At 40.1% G+C, this 23,467-nt stretch overlaps 1 protein-coding gene across 1 annotated transcript; it reads left to right on the forward strand.

The window, feature by feature from the left end:
* The first annotated feature begins 4,057 nt into the window (after window positions 1-4,057).
* LOC119781987 (semaphorin-3F-like) lies at window positions 4,058-21,761 on the forward strand. Its single transcript, XM_038282655.1, has 19 exons — window positions 4,058-4,511; window positions 6,793-6,891; window positions 6,982-7,118; window positions 13,483-13,643; window positions 13,727-13,789; window positions 13,890-14,009; window positions 14,205-14,298; window positions 14,383-14,502; window positions 14,623-14,768; window positions 15,979-16,093; window positions 16,188-16,257; window positions 16,375-16,519; window positions 16,603-16,825; window positions 16,909-16,997; window positions 17,085-17,126; window positions 17,652-17,809; window positions 17,903-17,970; window positions 18,057-18,184; window positions 21,384-21,761. The coding sequence occupies exons 3-19, from the start codon at window positions 7,007-7,009 to the stop codon at window positions 21,759-21,761; spliced, it is 2,232 nt and encodes a 743-aa protein (XP_038138583.1). The 5' UTR covers window positions 4,058-4,511; window positions 6,793-6,891; window positions 6,982-7,006.
* The last annotated feature ends 1,706 nt before the right edge of the window (window positions 21,762-23,467 follow it).

Consider the following 23,467-nt stretch of genomic DNA (forward strand, 5'->3'; position numbering starts at 1 on the left):
ATGACGTTAACGGGCGCCAATAAAACGCTGGGAGCTGGTCAGTGTTCTGCTGTCCGTGTCCAAAGTTTGGAGCACACGGAAACTTGAACTGGACACAGAGCGGTGACTCACTTCCTTTGCTGGAAACAGAGGGATGCCTCCTATAGGGCGGCAGACAAAGCCTCCCTCCTGGTCACACTTTGACACACAGCTGCTGGTGGATCAGCTTTGGCTCTCACCCAGGGTTTAAACATGGCCTCCGTGCCGTGTCAGTGTCAAAGTCATTTCAACTCATTAAAAGATAAGCAATAACCCAAAGCTTTGTGAACTGCGCCGGTGACGGCACTCCTCTGTGAACTTTATACACTCACACACCACATCTCCTCCTGCGTTTATTTAATTGGACTGTCTTTCAGGGGCACTGGCTCAGAATACACTCACCCTCTGCTTTTTTTGTCTTCAGTGCCCCATCATGCGTCACAGGCCTCCACAAAGATTTGAGGTGCTCAGAACCGGCTTCAGTTTCAAGCTTGAGGCGCTCTTAGCAGGATGGGTGTTCTTTACATCCAGCTGCCCCCCTCCCCCCTGTTTTGGTTGCTTTGTCACTGTTGTCATGAGCGCTTGTGCCAGCCAGAGAGGAATCCCGGGAATCTTTTTGGGCTGACCCAGCTCTCTTGTGGAGCTGAAAAGCAATGGTGACACAGTCCTAGTGGCAGGCCCCACTCCTCCAGCTTTAATAGTAAATTTCAGCTCCTGCTGATGTATCAAGAATAGCCTGTGACTCTCACAGTGCTTGAGAAAAAAAAAAAAAAAAGTGAGACTGCCATCACAAAGTGCAGCTGAATTATTCAGCTCAGGTTCTGCTAGGAGGAAACTATTGGACTCCCAGAGTGTAGCAGTGTGTTAGACTTCACCACAGGGCCAGCCTCAGGTATAAACTGGGATTTCCATGGGGTATTTGGATAAAGTAGAATATTAACAGATCCAAATTCAAAACTACCGTTTGCTTGTTGCGTCAGAGAAGACTGTTGGTAACTGGATGGATATAGATAAGTAACTAATAGCCTTTTTATATGGTTGCTTGTAAACACAGCCAACTCCTTTCTCTGCATGGGAAATGTCTCAATGAACCCAACAAACAAAGAGCAGATGAATGGAAAGTAAAACACAAAAAAACACTCCTGTATGGGAACTCACAGCTTATTCAGAAAAAGGTAAAAGAAAACAAACTTACTATAGAATATATTTCATGCTGCTGATCAGTCTACACCCATTTTTTTTTTTTTTTTTTTTTTTTTTTTTTTTTTACATCAATTTGAATAAGGGAAATGAACTCGTGTTGTCTGATAACTTAAGACAACACTGGAATCTAACTGGCTCTGACTGGATTAAAATGCTTTTTTGTAACTTTTTTTTGTGCAAATTTGAGCTTTATAGAATTGGAAATGATTCTGATGGATGGTAAATACAAGTCATATTAATCAGTTAAAGATATGGTGGAGAATTTTGTCGAGTGTTTTGAAAAGACCCTCCCTCTCCACTTAAAAAAAAAGCACATGCACGACCCTACTCCTGAGAGGGGAAAAAATGCGTGTGAGAGCATGCAGGACCCTATTTCTCCTCGAGGAGGTGGGGTGATGCAATGATAAGACAGTCCTCGGATAGATCTCATCTCATCCATATTCATAAATAAAAAAGTTTCACTGAAAATAAGACTACTGGTACATAAAAGGAAAAAAAATGAAATGCATGTATGTGTGTGTGCTGAAGTGGAAATTTGGACCTGTTTGCGGGGGTGAATAAGGATCTTTGGCCGACGTATAACTACTAACAATGCAAATTACAAAATAAATAAACTTATCTTCCCTGAAAAGTTACAATATAGAGGTAGAAAACCTTTACTAGCAGTGATGTGAAATGGATTTCTCCAAATAGCATGCCAAATTTTACCTGTCGAGTAGAAACTTTGCAACAGAAGCATCAGTGGGAAGCCCGACCTGTGCTTTCAATGTACGCCATCACGTGAAAGAACAATCTACTCTTTTTTCTATCTTCTGATACCTTTGCCTTCTTCCCATGCACTTTGTAGACACTTTTTCTCTTACGACTCAGATCATTTTCTAAGAACTGCTGTGAAAAAGGTGAGCTCAACTGAATGAAAATGTAGAAAATAAAGTGCTGAAAGTGTCCATGCGCAAAAAAAACGTACCTAGCTGGGGACGAGCAAATAAGACGTAAACATATCACCAGAATGATTGACAATCAGGAGGACCACTTATTTTGATGATCCACCCGGAAATAAAAGATCGCTCTCTATACCTTTAAAAATAACCTTAATATATTATTAACAAATTCACTAGATTAAAACAACATTTATCTGAACATCTTTAATATGTGGTTGTGATGAGATTGAAAATATTTCTAAGTTATGAAAGCCAGCGGAGGGAGCTTTTGTAATTCATCTGTATTTTATATCCTCATGCTTTCTCGCTCTCAGTCATGACATTTTATTCCCGGTTTAAATAAACTCTATAATGAAAATAAGGGCTTCTGCAATTTAAAATGTGCTCAGAACAAGGGCATAGGTTTGATTTCAACTTTGCTAGGGACACCATTGGTCTGAGGTCCTAGGCAAAAATATGCATGCTTGATTTTTTATGCTTGACATGAAAATCAGGGTGTATTTCATTTAAAGAGAAAAGCAGCATTTCTTGTTAGATTTACACATATTTTATAAGCACTACACACACTAGATGCTGTTTATCAATGTTTGAAGCATCACTGGCTCTAATGAATGTGGACTTAGGACTATTTTCCACTTTGAAAAGGTTTGCATTTGAAATTACCAGGAACTAAAACTGTAGGTAAATCCCATTTAACCAAATATAGTCTAAATATGTCTGTTATGTGTGGATTTATCCTGTTTTTCTTTTAAAGATATAGAATTGTGCAGAGGTAAACAGAGGTAAAACCCACCCTTTTCATTTAAATGTTCTATTTCAAAGCAAACAAACAAACAAAGCAAAATAATAGATTCAAGGGACGCCAAATAAATTAAGTTAATTTACATGAGCACTGGAACTAGAAGAAGAACTGACACTGAGCTTTTAGAACATTGACTTCACTCTACAAGTTGTACATCATGGCTGTAGTTACTCTGTTTAACCCATTTTATGTATTTTATCTAGGGCTGAAACAATTCATTAGATTAATCTAATGAATTGTGAATCTATTATTGAAATATCCATCCATGCTGTCATCAACACATGCATCCATTTTCTAGCACGCTTATCACGAGTGGGGTTGCAAGGGGTGCTGGTGCGTATCTGGAGCAGTCAATGGGCGAGAGACGGACAGGTTGCCAGTCCATCCCAGGGCAACATAGAGACAAACATGACAAAAAATCATTCACACACACATACACACACACTCACACCTAAGGGGACTGTAGAGAAGCCAATTAACCTTACAGTCATGTTTTTGGACTGTGGGAGGAAGCCGGAGTACCCGGAGAGAACCCACACATGCTCATTGAGAACATGCAAATTCCATGCAGAAAGACCCAGGGCTGGGAATGACACCCAGAACCTTCTTGCTGCAAGGCAGCAGTGCTACCCACTGTTGGGTAATAAAAAATGAAATAATGTCGAAAAATGTAGAAATGGATTAATCGTTAACTGGAGTATAGAGACTCTAAAACATGTCTTTAACTCACAGGGCGAGCCACTTAGAGCAGGAATTATACCAAAATTGTAAAAAAAAAATATATATATACATTTTCATTTTAGATAAAAAATTTTCGTCTGTCAATATTCTCCTTCCAGAACTCCTTTACTGCTGCAACACCTCTGTATTGTAAATTATAAACATGTTATTCACATCTAATTGTTTTTAGGGACAAGTAGGTCGGTCCAAAATGTTGGTAGGGACATGTCCCTGTGTTCACTATGCAAACCTACACCAATGGAGAGGCTCATTCATTCAGGTCTGGCTGTGCTGTGCTCCACCAGCACTGACAGGGTTAATCACACCCATATGGTGCTCTGAGAGGTTTGGTCCAATGCTGCTGTGGGCCAACAGGAGAGGGAAGGGCTGGGGGCAGAACAGACGGGAGAGGACAGCGGGGCAGATCACCAGCCCAACACCTGCACCTGGTCACTTTGCTTCTCCCACAGGAACCATTTAAAGTCCCTGTTTCTTGATCATCTCTCCTGGTTTTTAGCAGCACAAACTTTTGGGGGAAAAAACCTTTCAGGAGCTCTGATACCATTCTCTCTCTTTCTTTTTTTTATTGTTACGCAGATGAATACCTTTGGTGAAAAGCGACTGATTCGGTATTGTTGACTCTTTCCCCCCTCCTATTATCTAAGAGGAATTACCAAACCTTTCGGATTGTTTTATTCCCTGCGCAGATCTGAAGCTGAAAGACATTTTTTTTTCTCTTCTCTTTCATTTCGGACCAAAAGACGCACAACGCGCGTAATGCCGCGGTAACATCCCGCAAGTTTAGCCTCTTTCTGCGGAAATCAAAGGTAAGGACGTGTAACTTAACACTGGTTTAACTTTTAACTCGCCTTTGGTTACTCTGTAGCACAGTCTGTGATCCTTTAGATGGCTGGAGGGTGCGCATTATGTTCCTATTTCTGGATGTTGAGTTCGCAGGTAAGTGCGCACTCCTCCGCTTAAGAAAGAAGCTGAAAGAAATCCTGTAATTATTTAAAGAGAAGCCATATATTATTACAGCAGGACTTCAATCTGGCCTGCAGCTCCCACCCAGCACAGAAAACCAAAAGAACCGCTGTGCAAATATACCACAAAGTCAGACCATCTATAAGAGGAGCCTCAATAAGATATTTTAGGAAAAAGGAACCTGACTAATAAAATCAGAAAGTGACTTTTTAATATTTAAAGAGATGTAAAACAATCACTAATCTATTGTTTTATTCTTTTATACATACAGATTAGATCCTGTTATATGTTTGGGTTGATCATATCAGAAATGTTCATATGACTTCCTATTCGTATTAACTAATATAATCTTATATACAGTATGTGCCTACAGGTGCAACTCTGTGAGGTGGAAAGTATTTTAAAAAGGGGGTTGATTTCATTTCAATTCAGAAAGTAAAGCTAATTGATTAATTCATTAATATATATTGATATAGACTTATCACCAGCAATGATTATTTTCGTTTATTATGTCCATTTTGATTACTATACCTTACAGCTCTTGGGAAGCTAAAATTCCTACTGAGATTTTTAACTATTCCATAAGATAGAAAATTATTCTTGAAAGGGAAAAAAAATGATATTTCTATATTCTTTGGTTAACCCAATCATGGTCAAGTGTTTATTTCTGTTAAATATGATGAATTTGGATTATAACTAATAAAAATCAAAAATTAGGTTGTGAGAAGACATGAATGTTAAATTCCTCCAGTAAAAAATGTTTCCTGCTCTTCGTAGATCACTGTATCCATTCATTTTAACTGAAAGTTGAGAGGACTAGAAAGAGATAGACAAGCAATAGGGACAGCCTCTACAGCCTACATGCATCCCACCTGTCCCTTAAAGCTGGAAGTACCAGCTCCTGGTTCCAAGTATCTGGCCTTATTTAAACACCAGAGAGAATCCCCAACAAGATACTCTGCACCCATTTATGTAGATAAGCTGAATTTTGAACATCTCCTCCATGCCATTGATGTCTTAATAAAGTAAAAGGAGCCTGATCTAGAAATAAGTAGTCCAGCATTTCTCTAAAACAGTCAAAATACTTTACATGTTTATCTTTTGCTACATCTGACCAATTTAATGGGTTTTAATCCAGGATAATCAAAAGTGAATGCTTGAAACAAATCCCTCTGTGTGTAATAAATCCATGCGTCATAGATGTTTTGTGTTTTAAATTGATTTACTGAAATCATTGTGCGATGCCCTTGTATTTTATTTGTTGTGGTTTTAAATTATCTGGTGGAGGCAATTGGAATCTCCCTGGTGAGCAGATCTGTGTCATGATGCCAGGAAGGTTGTTTAAGGTGCTGCCAGGGCAGCCTCTGTTCCTCATTTTCTGTTATTTCAGCTTCATCAGAATGTTTAAAATCTCTTTCTCAAGGAACATGTTTTCCAGATTATGTGTTGCACCCATTTTTTTTTCATATCACACTCCTATTTTCACCATGAATACCCCTCCTCCCCTCCAACACCTACTAATTTCCAGGCATGTGCCCTGGAAGCTGCGGCTGCCTGGATCTCATGAAGGGGAGAATAAAACCAGAAGGATGGCTTATAGACCCGAAGCAAAGCACACCTTAAGGGAGACAATTTAATGGATGTTATGGACTCAGCTTTTAGTATTCATAATTTATATGGGATCCTCTCCAGCAAAGTGCAGATGCATAATGAATGTCCGAGTTAAAGTCTAACAGTTGGACTAAGTTTCACAACACCCCTTAACTGTCAGGGATTGTTTCAGCCAGGGTTACCTGTTTCTTTGAACTGTCATGTCCTCCACTCATCAGCCTCTGAGTGCTTTGTTGGAAGAAAGAGTGAGGGAGAGCCGGAGGGGAATCATTGATTGGCATGTTCATTGTCTTCTCTGTGCAGGTAAAACGTGAGTAAAATACATGCCGAACTAAGTGCTGTTTGTAGAAGAATTTGTCCAAGAGGAAGGCTAGGTGATTTTAATCTAGAGTAATTGCTAGTTTTTTTTTTTTTTTTTAACAGACCAGCCTTGCAAGCTCCATTTTATAGTCCTAACACATACCTCACTACATTTACACTCTAAATAAATAATAGGGCTGTCATATTTTCCAGAGCAGGTGTGAAGATTTGGACGTTATTCTCTCCTGCCTAACTACACGCCTCGTCTGAGACGGCTGCAGGCCAAGCGTCTGATCAGAGACATCAGAGAGAGTCCGTCCTTCTTCTTTTTTTTCCCTCTGTCTCCCATTTCTCATGGGGCACTCTATAATAACGCTCATTCCTCTTTCTTCTTTTGTCCAGATTTAGATCTCTGTGGGCTACCTGCATGACTGTTACCATGACAGCATCTGGAGCCCAGCTCCTCCTGTTGGCCCTGTGTGTTTACAGAGGCTGGGGCGTGCAGCAGTCTGCACCGCGGGTTCGCCTCTCCTTCAAAGGTGAGCTCATACATATGAAGTGAACTCCTCTGCCTTTGGGGGTTTATTAAAACAGTTGATTTGTTTGGTTTTTGTCCGACTAAATCCCTGGCAGACTCGCAAACCTGTTCACGCCAGCGGTTTTGTTTCCGTTTTATCCGTATGTAAAGAGTGTATTTCCTGCAGCATGTCAAACAGTGGAGCACTGAAAACAAAAGGTGGATGTTACGTGTGGTTGGTTACTCCTTGTGCCCTTTGGCAGAATTTCTCCACCCACCCTAAAACCCTCACGCACCATGATGTGGTGACATGTCAGGTTCTTTCTTTGTTTTGATGTCAGCCAAAAAAAAAAAAAAAAAACACCTGAAACTTGATCACAGGAGCAACACTGATATTTAGAGATGTTAAAGACTTTGCTGAGATGGAGAGGATGAAGTTTTTGAAGCTTTTTTTATTGCAAAGGTATGTGGGATTTTCCCCGTGTTCTCTGCTCACCTGCACTCATTATCTGTGATGGCTGAGCTTTTTCCTCACAAATATGAAGACGACACCTTTGATCAAAACAATGCGGGATGATTACAGTTATCTCTGCCTCCCTGTCACGGTGTCACATCTAGTCGAGGAGGGGGGGCATGTGTGAGAACAGAACACATGCCCGACACCGCATGGACGTGAAAATTAGAGGTGTGGATCAGATTTATAACATTCTTGAGTGCTTTGATGTGCAGCTGATTCAAGCAGGGGGAGGACAAAATAAGGTCTAGACTTCTTATCTTGTTACACTGCAGCGATTCAATCATAAACATCTGTGATTTACAGATTAAAAAAGAAATCGAAGGTAGATCGGAGGTAATCGTGAGATCTGAGGATGACAGAAACACTGGTGGTGTACGTGCAGGGCTGCTGTGCATTCTTCTGATTTTGTAATGCTGACAACAGCTGTCCACATGCTGCGGATAACCCCAGAGATAGAACCATCCAAGTCCTGAGAGAGTAATTGCCATGCATTTTTATGTGACCTTTAACTCTAATCCCCCTCTTGGTAAATAGCTTAGCAGGGTGTTTTTGGAGCTTGGTGACCACAGTATGGTTGATGGATCAATACGGCAAGTTTGGTCTTGAATTTGTTCTTCTTAGATAGAGGTATTTACATACCTTCTTAGAACTGTTGTGTTAAAAAAACAACCCAGTTTGGTTTATTTTTCCAACCAAGCCCTGCATTATATGATGCAACATCAGTTTGGACGTAGTCTAGCTTGATTCAGATCCATATATCTCCTTTTTAATAAATTTTAATGGTTATGAAACAGCTGAATTTGATTTTTTTAAAGCAAAGGAGTAGCCATTGTTAGGCCAGCTGACCAGCAGGGTGTAGCACGTGTGGTTGAGGGAGTGTGGCACTTCTCTGTCCTCCATTCATCAGACTGATAGAAAATATATAAAGTTTTCAGAAAAAACAAAACCTTGTCAAACCTTTGTATATATTAATACCTGTCAAGGGTTAAATGGTTTTTAGGTTTTTATGTTTTTGTTCAGTTAGTTTTGACTTCTGATCTTCAAATCTATTTGAGTTTGAATTTGTTTTTAGTAGGTGTTCATTCATTTAGTTTTGTTTTTAGTTTTTGAAAATGCAGTTTCAGTTTAGTTTTTATTAGTTTTCGTTATTGATTTCATCTTTTGTGTAATACTTTTTTTTTCTTTTCCAGAGTTTTATTGTTATTACACTTTGACAAGTATAGCACAATGAAATTCACTCTCTGTATTTAACCCTTCCCTTGGGGAGCAGTGGGCTGCCATTGTGTGGCGCCCGGAGAGCAATGTGGGGTTAAAGGTCTTTGCTCAGTGACCCAGAGTGGCAGTCTGTGGCAGAGGGGCATGAACTCAGAACCTCTGTATTCCAAAGGCAATGCCCTAACCACTAGACCGCCACTCCCCGGCGTATAATACGACTTATATGAGGCAAGACTAAAATAAATAAAATAGTGAAAATGAAATCCAAGATAAGGGCAGACCACTGAGGCAAAACAAATGACCCGATTGCCGCCTACTAACGTAATGCAGCACAACAACAAAAGCGAAAACAGCAACTGGGGCCTTGACCTCAATTTAATGCATTATGATAAAGACACAAATAAAAAGTAAGCACATTCTCTCTTAAAATGCAATTAGTTTTAATTAGCTTTGTAAACCTTCATTTCCCTGTTTTGCGAGGTTTAATTTGAGTTTTCATTAGTTTTAGTTAATAATAACCCTGATAACAGTAACGAGACGATGCATAACGGCAGTCTAAGAGTTGGTTTAGAAGAAAAATCTATCACCTGGATTCATAAACAACAAATTTCAAATGTAGTTTAGTTACTTCCTGATTAATTTTGCAAATAAAATCTTTTACCCCCAAAAATTTTCACTAACCTCATAATGTGGATAACAAGATGTTTATTTACTCCAAAGATAAATACAGGAGAGCAGAGCTCATACTCAGTCTGTAACAGTGTTTATATTGACTGGACGATTGGTCAAAGTATGAATGTTTAACGTGGCTAGAACCAGTTTACACTCAGTTTTTTGAAACTCAATTTTCACAGGTAAAAAGGCTAAAGGTATAGTATGAGTTTATGTCATTAAGATGAATATATAACAAGTACATTATCATGTATTCCACCTTCTATTCTACCTTGGCAGTTGATCAGTCACGTTTGTTTCCCCTTCAACATAAATCACAATATAAGCAAACTATACACCCAGCCTCCCAAGTGCTGCTTTTGAACAATACAGTCAGAAAATAAAAGTTTGTAGCCTAAAGATATTACCTACATGAACATTTTCAGTGAGATATTTAGATATGTTTTTAAAGCCTACCTTATCTCATATATTGGGTTCGAACTGAATTAAAAGGTAAAGAAAATGTTCCTGGTTTACAGTGTTAAAATGGTTTATGATCGTGTTTTAACATAAGATATAAACATTTGCTCTTTCTAACACCAATAAGACTCAAGAAACTGAGCTGAACATTATGTTAACAGTGTAATTATTGGTCTTATCTGACAGTGGGAACTCTGACTTTGTCTTTTGGCATTGAATAGAATAGAAAAAACCTATTGTTCCTCAGTGGGACAGTAAAGATTGTGTTCTAGCAGCAAAGTAAAGGGCAAAAAGCAAATTATTTTGTTGAGAGCTGCGACTGTTATTAAGTCTAACGTCTGCTGGGAAGAAAGATCTGCGATAACGCTCCTTTGTGCATTGAGTCTTTCACTCAAGGAGCTCTTCAGCTCTACAACAGCTACTTGAATGGGAGGCATCTTCCAACACTAATGTTAGTTTTGCCACAGTCACTCTGTCTCCAACCTCCTGTACTGGGATTAGGGAGCATCCTAGGACACCACTAGCTTTCCTGATACGCTTATCTGTTTCCTCCTTGTTGGTAGCTAAGCAACTGCTACAGCAATCTCCACCATTATATCATGTTTTTTGGAACTTCTTAAAACTTTCTTAAAACTGCTGAACTTCAACACTATCCGTTTTAATTGAGCAAGAAGATTTCTGAATGTCAGGCTCCAATGAATACAAGTATTGCTTTCCATAGAATCAGGTATATTTCTTTTGTCACTTTAATTTAAGCCTATTTTAAGTAAGACCAACGTATCAAGTGACTTTTACATAAAAATAGCACCTTGTGCTTTTGTAAACTTGACTAAACACAGCAAGTTTTAAAAAAAACAAAATGACACACTTTTAGTTCTTGCTGTTAGATAGATAGAGAATATCTGGTCCAGCTCTTATAGGAAACAAGTATACCTCCCAGTGATTTCAAATTGCATGCATTCCTTTTAACAAGCCATTTGAAGCATTGGATCTATAATGATTGATTTGTCCCTTTTTCTACAAGGGCAGACTTATTTTTTTATTTCATCTAAATAATCGGCATTAAGCTTATTTTTTAAGTGGCTGAATGAATAAACAATTTTGTTGTCGTTCTTCAACATGTCCCCATGAGTAATCGAGACAGTGATATTAACCCAACAGGCTAAATGTTTTGAAACCACCTCCTTAAAGAAAAAATCAGCATCTATATTGACTTGATGAGTATTTTTTCAAAATGTGAATATTAAACGTATATAGTATTGCATTGCACCAACTACTAAGGTAATAAAAAGCTAATGATTTCTTAGTTAAACAAATACTAATCTTGATAACTCAACCCACTGACATCATTAATATCATCAAAGCGGTTAAGATAAACCTGATAAAACGGTTTTGCAATCGTAAAAAGCATTTCCTGCCAGTTCCCTCTTTCCCCAAAATGCGCATAATGTCAAAAAGGAGACTTCTCACCAGGGTCACGCTCTGTTTGAACTGTTGCCCTCAGGCAGACGCTGCAGGTCAATGAAAGGAAACAAGCAGCTTCACTAACTGTTTCTATCCAACAGGAACAGCTACAACGCAAAACAACCAAAATATACAGAAAAATGTCTAATGGGGATTGTGATATTTGTTTGAATGTGTTTCTTTTTTTATTTCTTTAAAAACCTAGATTTATTTCTATATCCTATATAACTTTTGTTTCTATGAACTAACCTGTTAGTTTCTGTTCTATTGAAGGGGTGAGGAAGCTCCTTTTTTGTTTCATCGTTAACCCGAGAAAGCAGGTCAACTTTTTTGACCCATTGTTTGGTTTAAACTACCCAACAACTGTGCAACTCAGCATGAACTCAACATTGTGATTGAGAAATGCCTCAGCAGTGCTTTGCTCTCACACACACTTCAGCTTGTTAAAAGTTTTAGATCAACTCTTAGGTTTTAGTCATAAAGCAGCGCTCTGCACACCCTTCCCCCTAGAAGAGAACAAAAAGTAGTGAGGTTTGGATTTAGTCCCCAACTGTTTTCTGCCACTCCAAGGATTTATTGTTCATTGTTTGTGACAGCGAGCCCCTTTGTTCCCTGAGGCGCCTGTGGAGGAGGTTTTGGGGCGGCTGGAGGACATGTGACTCTTCTGAGCGATTGTGCTGGACTAAGTGACACTGAGGCTGCATGAGGCCTGCAGAGGACAGGGACTTTATGTTGTTTCTCTGGACGTTGACTCAATTAAAAAAACTTCAAAGCATTGCTAGAAAGCAGAACGTGCCGTGTAAATGAAGCCGCGTTTTAGAATGTCCTTCCCTCATGGTGCTGTCACCAGTTGGTACATGCAGGAGATGGGTCTGGGACTAAGTGGTGTTGGTCATTATAGTAACAATATGCTGTCAGGCTGTAACCTGAGAGTTCGTAGTGGGCCCCATACTTCCCAGTATGTCCTTCCCAGTGTTTCCCCTATCGATGTCAGAATGTTATCTGACGATACGTGTTTGCTGAATGTTTACCAGATGACAGCAGGACATTGTTTGCTATTTTTGGTGAATAGAGACAAGTACAGGGGTGCGGTGCTGCTACATTTAGCCCGTTCAGTCAGTCCAGCAGGCTCATGTTGGAGTGCGGCCATGGTGGCTCGACTTGTTATCCTGTGTTTACCTCTTGGGAACAGGACCGGACCTTGTTCCGTCTCAGAGACTCCATTCCCGCTTTGACCGGAGATCCGACTGCGAGGCTTATTTTAGTGGCACCTCCACTGCATCCTGTTAACACAGGCCTCAAAAGGAGGATGGCAGGCACTTTGATGTAAATAAAGATTGCGCTTCCTCTTGAATCCCCGTAAGCCGTCTTCTGACACTCACTGAGAGCATTTGTCATTGTTCAAGCCTGCTGTCTTTAACATGCCTTCCTCGTATCCTAAGAAGCACATATGGTGACCAGTATTTCAGAAATGCCACAGATGTGTGGGTGTGTTGGGGGGCTTTTTATGTCTTTAAACTGAAACAATAAATTGGATTATATCTTAAGTTCTGAATTAGGCCAATTGTCTTTCAGTAGCTGAAAAAGATTCAATCTAAGCTTTTAGGGGAACAAAAAGAGGGAAACATTTTCCACTGCTGCATGTCTTAACATGCTATGCTCTGCTGAACACAGACCTGATCTTAAGAATTAGCTGGGAGATCTACTGACCATGTTTCCTAAGGGACCTGCACAGCTTTTCCTCCAACTCCACAAGGCATGTAGGGCCTTAAACCCAATCAGACACCAGGAAGCATAAAATATTGAGATCTTAAAAGCGAATATGCTTTTTGAAACACTCCACATTGAGTCATATTTAATAAGTGACACACATTTTCCTCCCTAAAAAAAACTTCTAACTTGTGTGTTGTTCCAGGGACCATAAGTTCATCCAAGTTGGAAATGAAAATATGGCAAAGGCATAAGGGGGGGTAACATGTGTGCCGCTTGCTCTGCCCTCTGCAGCTTTTCCTAAAACACTCCAAAGGTTTTAAAACAAAGCTGTAACATTTTCCACCAGAGCTCATGGACACGAAAGCTGCGCGACCCTTCAGTTTTTCCTTCAACACCAGTGACTACCGCATCCTTCTCATGGATCAGGATCAGGGCCGCCTGTACCTGGGCAGCCGGGAGTACCTGGTTGCTCTGGACATGCAAAATGTCAACAAGGAGCCGCTTATAGTACGTATAAACTCTTCCAAAGTTTGGCATGGGGTCTTAAGTGTGCGGTGATCTTATTTTGGGTTATGTGTTCTCCAATGCAGATCCACTGGCCAGCCTCTGCCAAGAGAAAGGGTGAATGCCAGATGACAGGAAAGGGTAGACAGGTGGGATCTTGTGCTCAGATCCAGTACTTAATAAAAATAATAAATCTTTCATGATCCTACAGCGATGTTTGAATTCCATTCATCTTGCTCGTCTGTCCAGGGCGAATGTGCCAACTTTGTGCGCTTGATAGAGCCATGGAACCGCACCCACCTCTACACCTGCGGCACAGGGGCGTACCAACCCATCTGCACATTCATCAACCGAGGCTGGAGGGCAGAGGTGAACAAGGCATTTACAGTTTCCCCTAGTGGAATTTACAGTAAAACGCCCCCAGCAGTGCAGACCTGGAAAGCTTTGTCCTGCTAAATATTTCAGGACGGCAAACTGGGACACTGATTTGTTTATGATTTTCCTTATGCTCTCATCATGGCAGTCTATTTTTATTCACACTCTTTGTCTGATGTGCCTCTGCAGGACTACCTGTTTAGGCTGGTTGCTGGTTATATGGATTCAGGGAAGGGAAAATGTTCCTATGATCCCAAACAAGAGAATGTTGCACTCCTCATCAGTAAGAAATGTCTAAATAATTCATCAGAAAAAAATAACTCATATGGGAGATAAGCTGCCCAGTAAACTGTGCTTATCTTTGCAGATGGTAACCTGTACGCAGGTGTACACATTGACTTTATGAGCACAGATGCTGCTCTGTTTAGGACCATGGGAGGGAGGACAGCTATCCGGACGGAGCAGTATGATTCCAGGTGGCTCAACGGTGAGTAAGTGTGGGTATGAAGAAGTAAATGCCAATGATTACAGGTTACAGGTCCTCTTATTTTGTTTGACAACCACCCGTTCCAATCCCCTTTTCTGCTTATCTGTTTTTATCCTCCAGAGCCGGTGTTTATCCAGATCCAGCAGATCCCTGACAGTGCAGAAAGGAACGACGACAAACTTTACTTCTTTTTCCGGGAGAAGAGTCTAGACACCAGTGGTGGGGCGAGCCCCACGGTTTTAGCCCGGGTGGGGAGAGTGTGTCTGGTAAGTAGAATTATAGAGACAATTTGGTGCCATACTAAAGTATCTTTTCATGTTGCAGCCACAAACCTCTGTGGGGGTTTTTTCTGTCATACTTTCATGTCATAAGAAATAAATAGTATTGTGTAAATATGAAGAAGAAGGAAAATTATTCAAAGGTTTGAATATTTCTTTAAATAAATCAAGATCTGAAAAAGGTGACATGAATTTCAGTAAAACCCCATTACTCTGATACCCGTCAATAAAATCCACTTCAATCAACTGAGTTTGAACATCCCTTATTAGTAAATAGAGAAGGTAATCTAAGCTCAGTATTAAAAAAAGCCCTCCTTAACCAACTGACCGAGTGACTCTATTTACTCTATTGATTCAGGAAGAAATATAGATCTAAATATTAGGAATGCACAGATCCACTGTTTTTCACCTCTGATCAGATATCTGATCATAGCAGTACTTTACAGTTTGCTTTAATTCTGTCATCATTACTGTTGGTTTTTAAGAGGCTGTCATTATCTCATCTCTATGAGCAGATATCTATGAATGCTCACATTTTCCAAAAAGCTACTTAAAATTAATATAAGGTCAGAAAAAAGAGGTCATACAACCAATAAATAGTGTTAGCTGGACAAATTTCATCCTGAAAACAAGTGTGCAGCGATAAGGGTTCAAATGGACTGTACTTAAGATAGATTCTAATAAAAGGAGTAAACATTTCTGCTGTTTATGAGATTTTTAACCTAAGCTAAAAGTGTTATAAAGATACACTGAATAGATCTGCCCCTTTGGATTGGGGACATTTTCACCGATACCCAATCTAGAATTTTCTTTAATATCTGGACCCATACAGCTCTACTAAGTACAAGACATTTCTGAAAGAAAACCTGCTAGAGGTAGATTAATTGGTGTAGAGGGGCATCTTTTTGCCCTGATAGTACAGCCAGAGCTACAGTTGAAATGCATCAAAGATCAGACCTAACTTAAATGAGAATCTGTGGCAAGAATCTGTTTGGTATTATGAATCTTAAGCTATTTTACAGTGAAAGGTTGCTAAGAAATGTGCACCGCTGGTAGATAAATGCAACCACACTCTGTTTTTCTTACATTACACAAGTGGAAAAACTAAGGGACTTTTCTATATTATCTTTCACTTATATGCAGTTTGCCATGAGGTATTAAACATGAACATAACCATGCCTTTATGTTTAACCTGCAGAATGATGAAGGAGGGCAGAAATCCCTGGTGAACCGCTGGACAACGTTCCTGAAAGCCCGTCTTGTCTGCTCTGTGATAGGAGACGATGGAGTGGAGACATCATTTGATGAACTGAGTAAAGTCCTGAGAAACTGTCTCTAATTGTGTCTTAGCTGCATCTGCCCGGCTGTATTCTTAATGAAATGCATGTCATTGTTTCTTTTTTCCAGGGGATGTGTTCATTCAACCAACACAAGATGAAAGAAACCCCATGGTGTACGCTCTGTTCGCCACAGCTGGGTGAGTCCTTTTCAGGAATCTCGGTTCATGTTTCTTAGTCCTTTGTTAGTTTTATCCACACATTTTCATTGATCGGGTTGGCCAGCTTTGTCATGATTTGTTTTGTTTTTGCTCTAGCTCTGTGTTTAAGGGCTCAGCGGTCTGTGTTTACTCAATGGCTGACATCCGTAATGTCTTCAACGGGCCATTTGCACACAAGCATGGCCACAACTACCAATGGACAGAATACACTGGCAAGATTCCCTATCCTCGGCCAGGAACAGTACGTTTAAGTCTGATTGTTTTCACAGTGAAAGAAAATAAATCGATGTAATCAAACCAGTTTTCCCCCTCTCTTGCATCCAGTGTCCAGGAGGAACCTTCACCCCAGGCATCAGCTCATCCAAGAACTTCTCTGATGAAGCTGTCAATTTCATCCGAGCCCATCCCCTCATGTTTCATTCAGTCTATCCTATCCATCGACGCCCCCTGGTGGTGAAGACCAGTGTGGACTACCGGTACACAGCCCTTGTGGTTGACCAGGTGGACGCTGTCGACGGGCGCTATGAGGTCCTATTTTTAGGCACAGGTGAAAAAGCTGCTGCACAGATGCCAAGATTACATTTACTTCAAGAAAATGTTAAATTTCAGTAATGTTTCTGTTGCTTTTAGACCGAGGAACAGTGCAAAAAGTCATTGTTTTGCCCAAGGACCCAACAACCATGGAAGAACTGACTCTGGAGGAAGTTGAAGTGTTTCGGGTATGTCTCTGTGTCTCCTTGGATACGTCACATCAAAATGATTCTACCTATTATAAGCTTAAGCATTCTTTTTTTCATAATTTACAGACCAGAGTTCCTGTTAAAACAATGAAAATATCTTCAAAAAGAGTAAGCTTTTATTCTACTCCCATGCTGCAAAATCTTATTCATGCTCTGTTATTTTCACACAATGTCACATTGCAACTACAAAGTTCAAGATGTTTATGCATATAGTAGAACTTATGAATGTAGTCCATCTAATGTAATCTCAGTGTAAATCCATCAGTTTTGCAAAGGCCTAAAAGGATTGTTAGAGAATATTACTCAACAAGCAGCATCAGTAGAAAAAAAAAGGCGCTGAGCAGCCAGGTTAGACCGAAAAGTGTGGAGAATGTTAAAGCAGTATCCGGTTACCAAACAATGTCCAAAGCTTTGAAAGGCTTATAGAGAATCCCATGACAGGACAGTTACTAGTCATGCAATGCACAATGGGGTTCTTTATTAAAGACCTGCAAGAAGAAATGAGGTGACAAAGTGTGTAAATGTTCAGAGAGTATAAATACTTCTGTCATGCCTTGCTTGTTTAAATGCATGTACTGAAAGCAAGTCAAATCCCCTTTGAGTTCAGTAAGTTTTGGTTATTTGTTACTGCAGCAACAGCTGTACGTGTCATCGGATGCGGGGCTGACGCAGGTTTCCCTGCACCGCTGCGGCGTCTATGGCAGGGCTTGCTCTGACTGCTGCCTGGCCCGCGATCCCTATTGCGCTTGGGATGGAGAGAGCTGCTCTGCCTTCACTCCGTCTACCAAAAGGTAGAGATCACCTCACACATTCACAGTGCAACATTTCTACACTTTATAGTGAAGGTAAGATGGTCCTACTTAAAGCTCAACTTTTTGTTTTAGGAGGAGCAGAAGACAGGATGTAAAGCATGGAGATCCGCTGAGGCAGTGCAGAGGCTTTAATGCCAAAGGTAAAGGTTGTACTTGGTAGATGTTTTGTATGTTTAATTGTAGCTTTTTAGTTTGAAACAATTTTCTATTTTGGCTTTGTGTTTAGTGGAGAAACGTCTGAGAGAGACAGTGCAGTTTGGGGTTCAGGGCAGCAGCACCTTCTTGGAGTGTCAGCCTCGCTCCCCTCAGGCCACCGTCAAGTGGCTCTTCCAGAGGGAGGGCAAAAGGAAAGTGGTGAGAAAAAAGTTATGAACTCCTGTGTGTCTTCAGAACAACCTGGCCTTGTTTATTAACTGCAATCTTATAATGAGAGGACTGATAGCTTGCATCCAAGATGTTAAACTCTATCTTAAATCACCATTCAGTGGTTTCTGTCTAAATCTGTTTCTAGACATGAGATGTTTAGACACAAAACCCTGTTACCAATGGTGATAATAATCATCAAATTTAAAAGGTTGCAAATTACAGCTCCATCTTCCAAAAAAAAAAAGATAAACCATAACAGATGTAAAACACGTGACGTTTTCCCAACCAGCTTACTTGTGTAGCAAAAAGAAGACTCTCAGGCTACAAAACTTAACAATCTTTTGTGACCTATATGTATTAATTTAGATTTTATATGATAGACCAACACATAGCAATGCTTTATCGTCTTGTAGAAGAAGTTTAAAAGGTTTTCAGGGATTTTTTACAAATGAGTCTTAAAAAAGTGTGATTGCAGTTACTTCCCGTTCAGGAAGTTTTTTCAATTCAAAATGTAAGGAATAGTGTTGAGCTCGAGGTTGTATTCAGCAGCACATGAAAACCTTGTTTTTGTTTTGAAAACCACTTCAGTGGTTTGTTACTGCAAAAAAATGGTACCCAAAAAAAGCCTTATACAGACTGATGAACACAGCAGACAGTGTCTGGGATAAAGTTAAAGCAGGATTTGGTTATATATATACAATTCCTAGATTTTAACATCTAAGAAAGAACTGTTCAATCCCCATCTGAGACTTTAAAGGGCACCGGGTAACTATATATGGTCCAAGATGTGCTGTCTGTGCAAACTGAGTCACTAGAGCTGCAGAAATTCCTAACTTTCGAGGAAGAATTTGATAATTACCGTATTTTCACAACCATAAGGCGCACCGTACTGAAACGCGCAGTCTCAGTTATGTGTGCCATTACTGTATTTAAAACACACAAAAGGCGCACCGGACCATAGGGCGCGGGTTTTGTATACCGGTAAATATCCTCTACTACTTTTAAATACCTCTACTGTGTATTTAAAAATAGAGCGGGAGCAAAACTGAGTATGTTTGTGCTTTATTCATGTATTTATTACAAAGTATTAATCAAACCTGGGAGCTGGCCATGAGACAGACACATCGCTGATGATACAGAGCGCTGTGATCGCTCCTCTAAAACAGTTTATTGACGCATAAATTAACTTAAAATGCAGAAATCTGCCGACAGAATATGTTCGCTTTTATTATCCTGGTGCCTGCAGTTTAGATTATTTAGATGAAAAACACCTACCAGCTGCCGTGGTGAACCGCGAGGAGGCGACCCGGCCAGAGGCTGCTGTTGAATGGGATTCCTACTGACAGCGTACCGCTGTATGTGGGGGTCTGAGCGGCTCCGACAAAAATAATACTGGAAGGCAGGATAGTAATCTGGATGAACTGACTGCAGTGATGAAGTTTTCAGGTGAACTTTCTCACTTAAAAACATATTAAAACTACTTTATTCCCACTGATCACAGCAAACATAGCTGCAAGGCACAGAAAGGATAGAGTAGCTCCGCCCAACGCGCGTCAGACACACTTTTGCACCGCGTAGCCAGAGCAGCAAAGCTGCTTCAGCCGCGCGTCAGAACTAACTGGTACAAGCAGCAAAATTGAAGCAGCAGACGCAAACACGCAGCCTTACTTTGAACGGCCGGTTCACACCGATGTCGAGCCGTTGAAGTTCCTTTGTCAGACCTCCTGGAATAACAGCAAGCATAGCGTTCATTTGTTTCCTCATGTTTTTCATATCGGCTGTGAGATGGGCACGCATGGAGTCACAGATTAACAGCAATAGTGATGAGTGGAAAAAAACTCCCTCAGCCACTCTTTCATCATCTCCTCAATGAGGAGATGAGGAGTTCTGCATAAAGCACATACCTGTTCTTTTATACACAATCCACGCCCACACTTCCCCCTTTAACGTTCTCATGGTGGTCTCAAACGTCCGCAGTAACAACACACATAAGGCGCACCGCACTATAGGGCGTGCCGCACATTTTGAGGGAAAAAAAAGACGTTTATATGCGCCTTATAGTCGCGAAAATACGGTATCATTAGTCAGGATTTCTAGAAATCTGGTCTCTTGACCTAACTTAGAGTTAGAGCAACTACTATTTAAATGTTATCACCTGTGTAATCCAAACAGAAAACATGGATCTAGGTATTCTGGCCCGACCCGAGCAAAAAGCAGATAAGATATATAAAATCTATATGATATATAAAATAGATATAGATATATAAAATCTACATGAAAATTGGTTATTGGCTAAAAAGGTATGGGTTGCGTAAAAAGGCTAGAATTGAGCTAGATACATATGTGGCAATACCATTAGAAAACCTGTTGGAAGTGGCGAATGACTTTAAGTTGAGGCAGAAGTTGTTCTTCAGGCATAAGAATGACCTTAAAAATACAGTCTGAACTACTACAGGATCGCTTGGATCAAAAAATATGAATCTGTTGGAAAGGGCCTGTCAAAGCCTTAACCTACGGTAGATCCAACTGCATATCTGTGGAAAGTCCTAAAAGTCAGCATTGAAAGAAAAAAATATCATAGGAAATCATTCTGTGAGTAGATAGGGAATACTGACCCAGAGATGCTGAATATAGATTTACATCTCACTTGTTTGACACCTTGAAAGATTTTCTCACTCTCAGTCACAGTTATGCATATTTTATGTTGATTGTTCAATTAAAACCTTGATAAAATCAAATTAATCTTGTGGCCCTAACCTGAGAAAATATTAAAACCTGAAGCTATTCAACAACATTTTAAAAACACAGTATCCTTTCTGTCATTTACATGCATAAGAGCGCTTCTGCGCTAACAGAATTTTATTTGTAGACAAAGGGAGCTATCTGAAGTCAAAAGAGAACCAAATGCAAATAGCACTCACTAAATGCTTGGTGCTAAATATGGCATATCAGCCCTGCAAAGAGGATGCACAGCAACTGATGCAAACCAGCAAAGTAAATGTTCTATTTAGCATGTTAACGACTGAGTGCCTCTGGTTAGGTTTATTTATAAATTAAATTATTTTATTTATTCTTTCAAATTGTTCTGGTATGTACAGAAGGGTTTAAAGTATTTGCATTAATAGGCAATTATTAACCTTCATTATAAGGTTGCACATTTAAAGCTGTTTCATTCTGTTACCTACAGCTGAATCGTGCTGGAGGTGTTCTGAAAACCAACCAGGGTATCCTCCTGAAGTCTCTCAACCAGTCGGACGCAGGTCTCTACCACTGCCTCGCCACAGAGAATAACTTTAAGCACACTGTGGCACGTGTGGCTTTACGTATCCTGGATCGGGATATTGTTTTGGCGCTCACCGCTCAGGATGAGGATGACGAGCCTAAAACCCGCCAAGCAGGGCCTCATCCTCAGTCCCCCGTCATTTCAACGCCCTTCCCGCCTGAGATCAGACTGATTAACCAGTACTGCCAGTCCTACTGGGACCAAGTGGCCCCCAAGCAGCAGCAGCAGAGGAAGCGCACCAGCCGCAGGCACACAGAAAGCCAGGACCAAGGTCTGGGTTAGAGTACAGGACTGTCAAACACCGGTCTGTCTGGACTTAATGCTGGACTTTTAAGTTCCGACACAAGCCTTGGTGTCACTTCCACTCATTTTGTCGGGTGATACGGTCATTTTATTATTAAAGAGTTGTTGGTTTTTGCAAGTTTCAACACTAAAAAAATCCATATAAAGATGCAGTTTACACTACTGATGACCACATTCTCAATGATGCCATACATTTCTAGTTACCAAACAACAGCTTTATTACCATGTATAGTAATTTTACTCCACTTAAATAAAACAAGTGGAACTGTTCAAATGGAGCAAAGCACAGAAGTCACATTTTCTTGGTGTTCTTTACAAAACAAACAAACAAAAAAGGCTGAATGCAATGCAGAAGATAAGCCTGCTATAGTTACACAGGTATGCTTTCCTTTAAGTATCTCCAAACAGAAATGTAATATATTATTTTGTGAATATAATATTAATGGTCATGACCAGTTGTTTCGGTTACCCTGTGTTGTAATATGCCATCATGTGCATATGTTGCATGCATACTGTCGTTTGTTGTGAGTTGTACATTTCACAGTCACTCTGTTCTCAGACTTCTTGTATTCTGATGTTGGTGAGATATAATGTGTTTTGTTAAGCTAATTCCATTGGATGTGGACATATAATGCCCTCCTCTTATTGTCATGTGCTTCGGTGACCTACAGTATGTGAGTATTGAAGTTCTGTGTAGTGTACAGTGTTCTTCCAGTTATGCACTTTGTTGTTGGTGGCATTTGTGGGAAACGGGGATCTTTGCACAGATGTATGACAAGAACTTTTTTTTTTTTATGTACAGTATGAGATAAACATGGGAGAGAAGCTGACTCAGATGTAGTATGGTTTGTTGCTGTGTTTTCCTACACTGTACAACTTTTTGTTTTCTCAGACAGAGAACCCGTTTCTGATGCTGGCTTCTATGAAGATAACAAGCCCTTTTCAATTATTATAGTAAACCTTAAAAAAGCTCTTATAACAGTAGAAGAGTCTCATAATGAAAAATTGGAAATTGACAACAAAGTCTTCTTTAATTCAAAAAAACTTTTGTATAATCTAGAACTTTTCCGTTTCAAGTTGCAACATGGCAGAGGAATTTGTGATAAATCCTTCATCATCTTGTTTTTTCTCTGATAATCCCCACTCATTATTCCACAGGTTGGTAGAATATACAGGTCTAATGGCTCTTATGGTCGTGGAATAGTTTAGTTTTGTGTTTCATGAGCTGTTTCTGCATTTATTCAGAGGTTTTGGATCACGATCTTGCTGAAACACCCACTGTTAATCGTTTTCAGCCGTCTGGCAGAGGCAACATTTTTAAGGCTAAGAACTGCTTCATTGGTACTGAGTCATAGGAAGAGCTACCGATACTGACTATGAACTGGAGGAGTCAATGTTCACCTAATTGTCATACATAATAGAATAATAATTTCCTTTCAGGTATTGTTATTTTGAAATCCCTGTAAACGCAAGCGGGATAAAATGTAAAACTTAAGTCAAAAAACGTCAAACTTATCCCACCGGTGAGTTGTGCTGTTTTCAGAAGATGGTGAGGGAACCCCATGTGGGGACCCTTGGTGCCCGCTGGCACCACATTGGTGACCCCTGCACTAGGATTTTACTACATTCTACGGTATTTCAAAAACTTCACGATGTCACACATTATAGAAAAGTTCCCAGGGCTT

The sequence above is a fragment of the Cyprinodon tularosa genome, unplaced genomic scaffold (assembly GCF_016077235.1).
Source record: "Cyprinodon tularosa strain WSP-4 unplaced genomic scaffold, ASM1607723v1 ctg187, whole genome shotgun sequence".
NCBI lineage: Eukaryota > Metazoa > Chordata > Actinopteri > Cyprinodontiformes > Cyprinodontidae > Cyprinodon > Cyprinodon tularosa.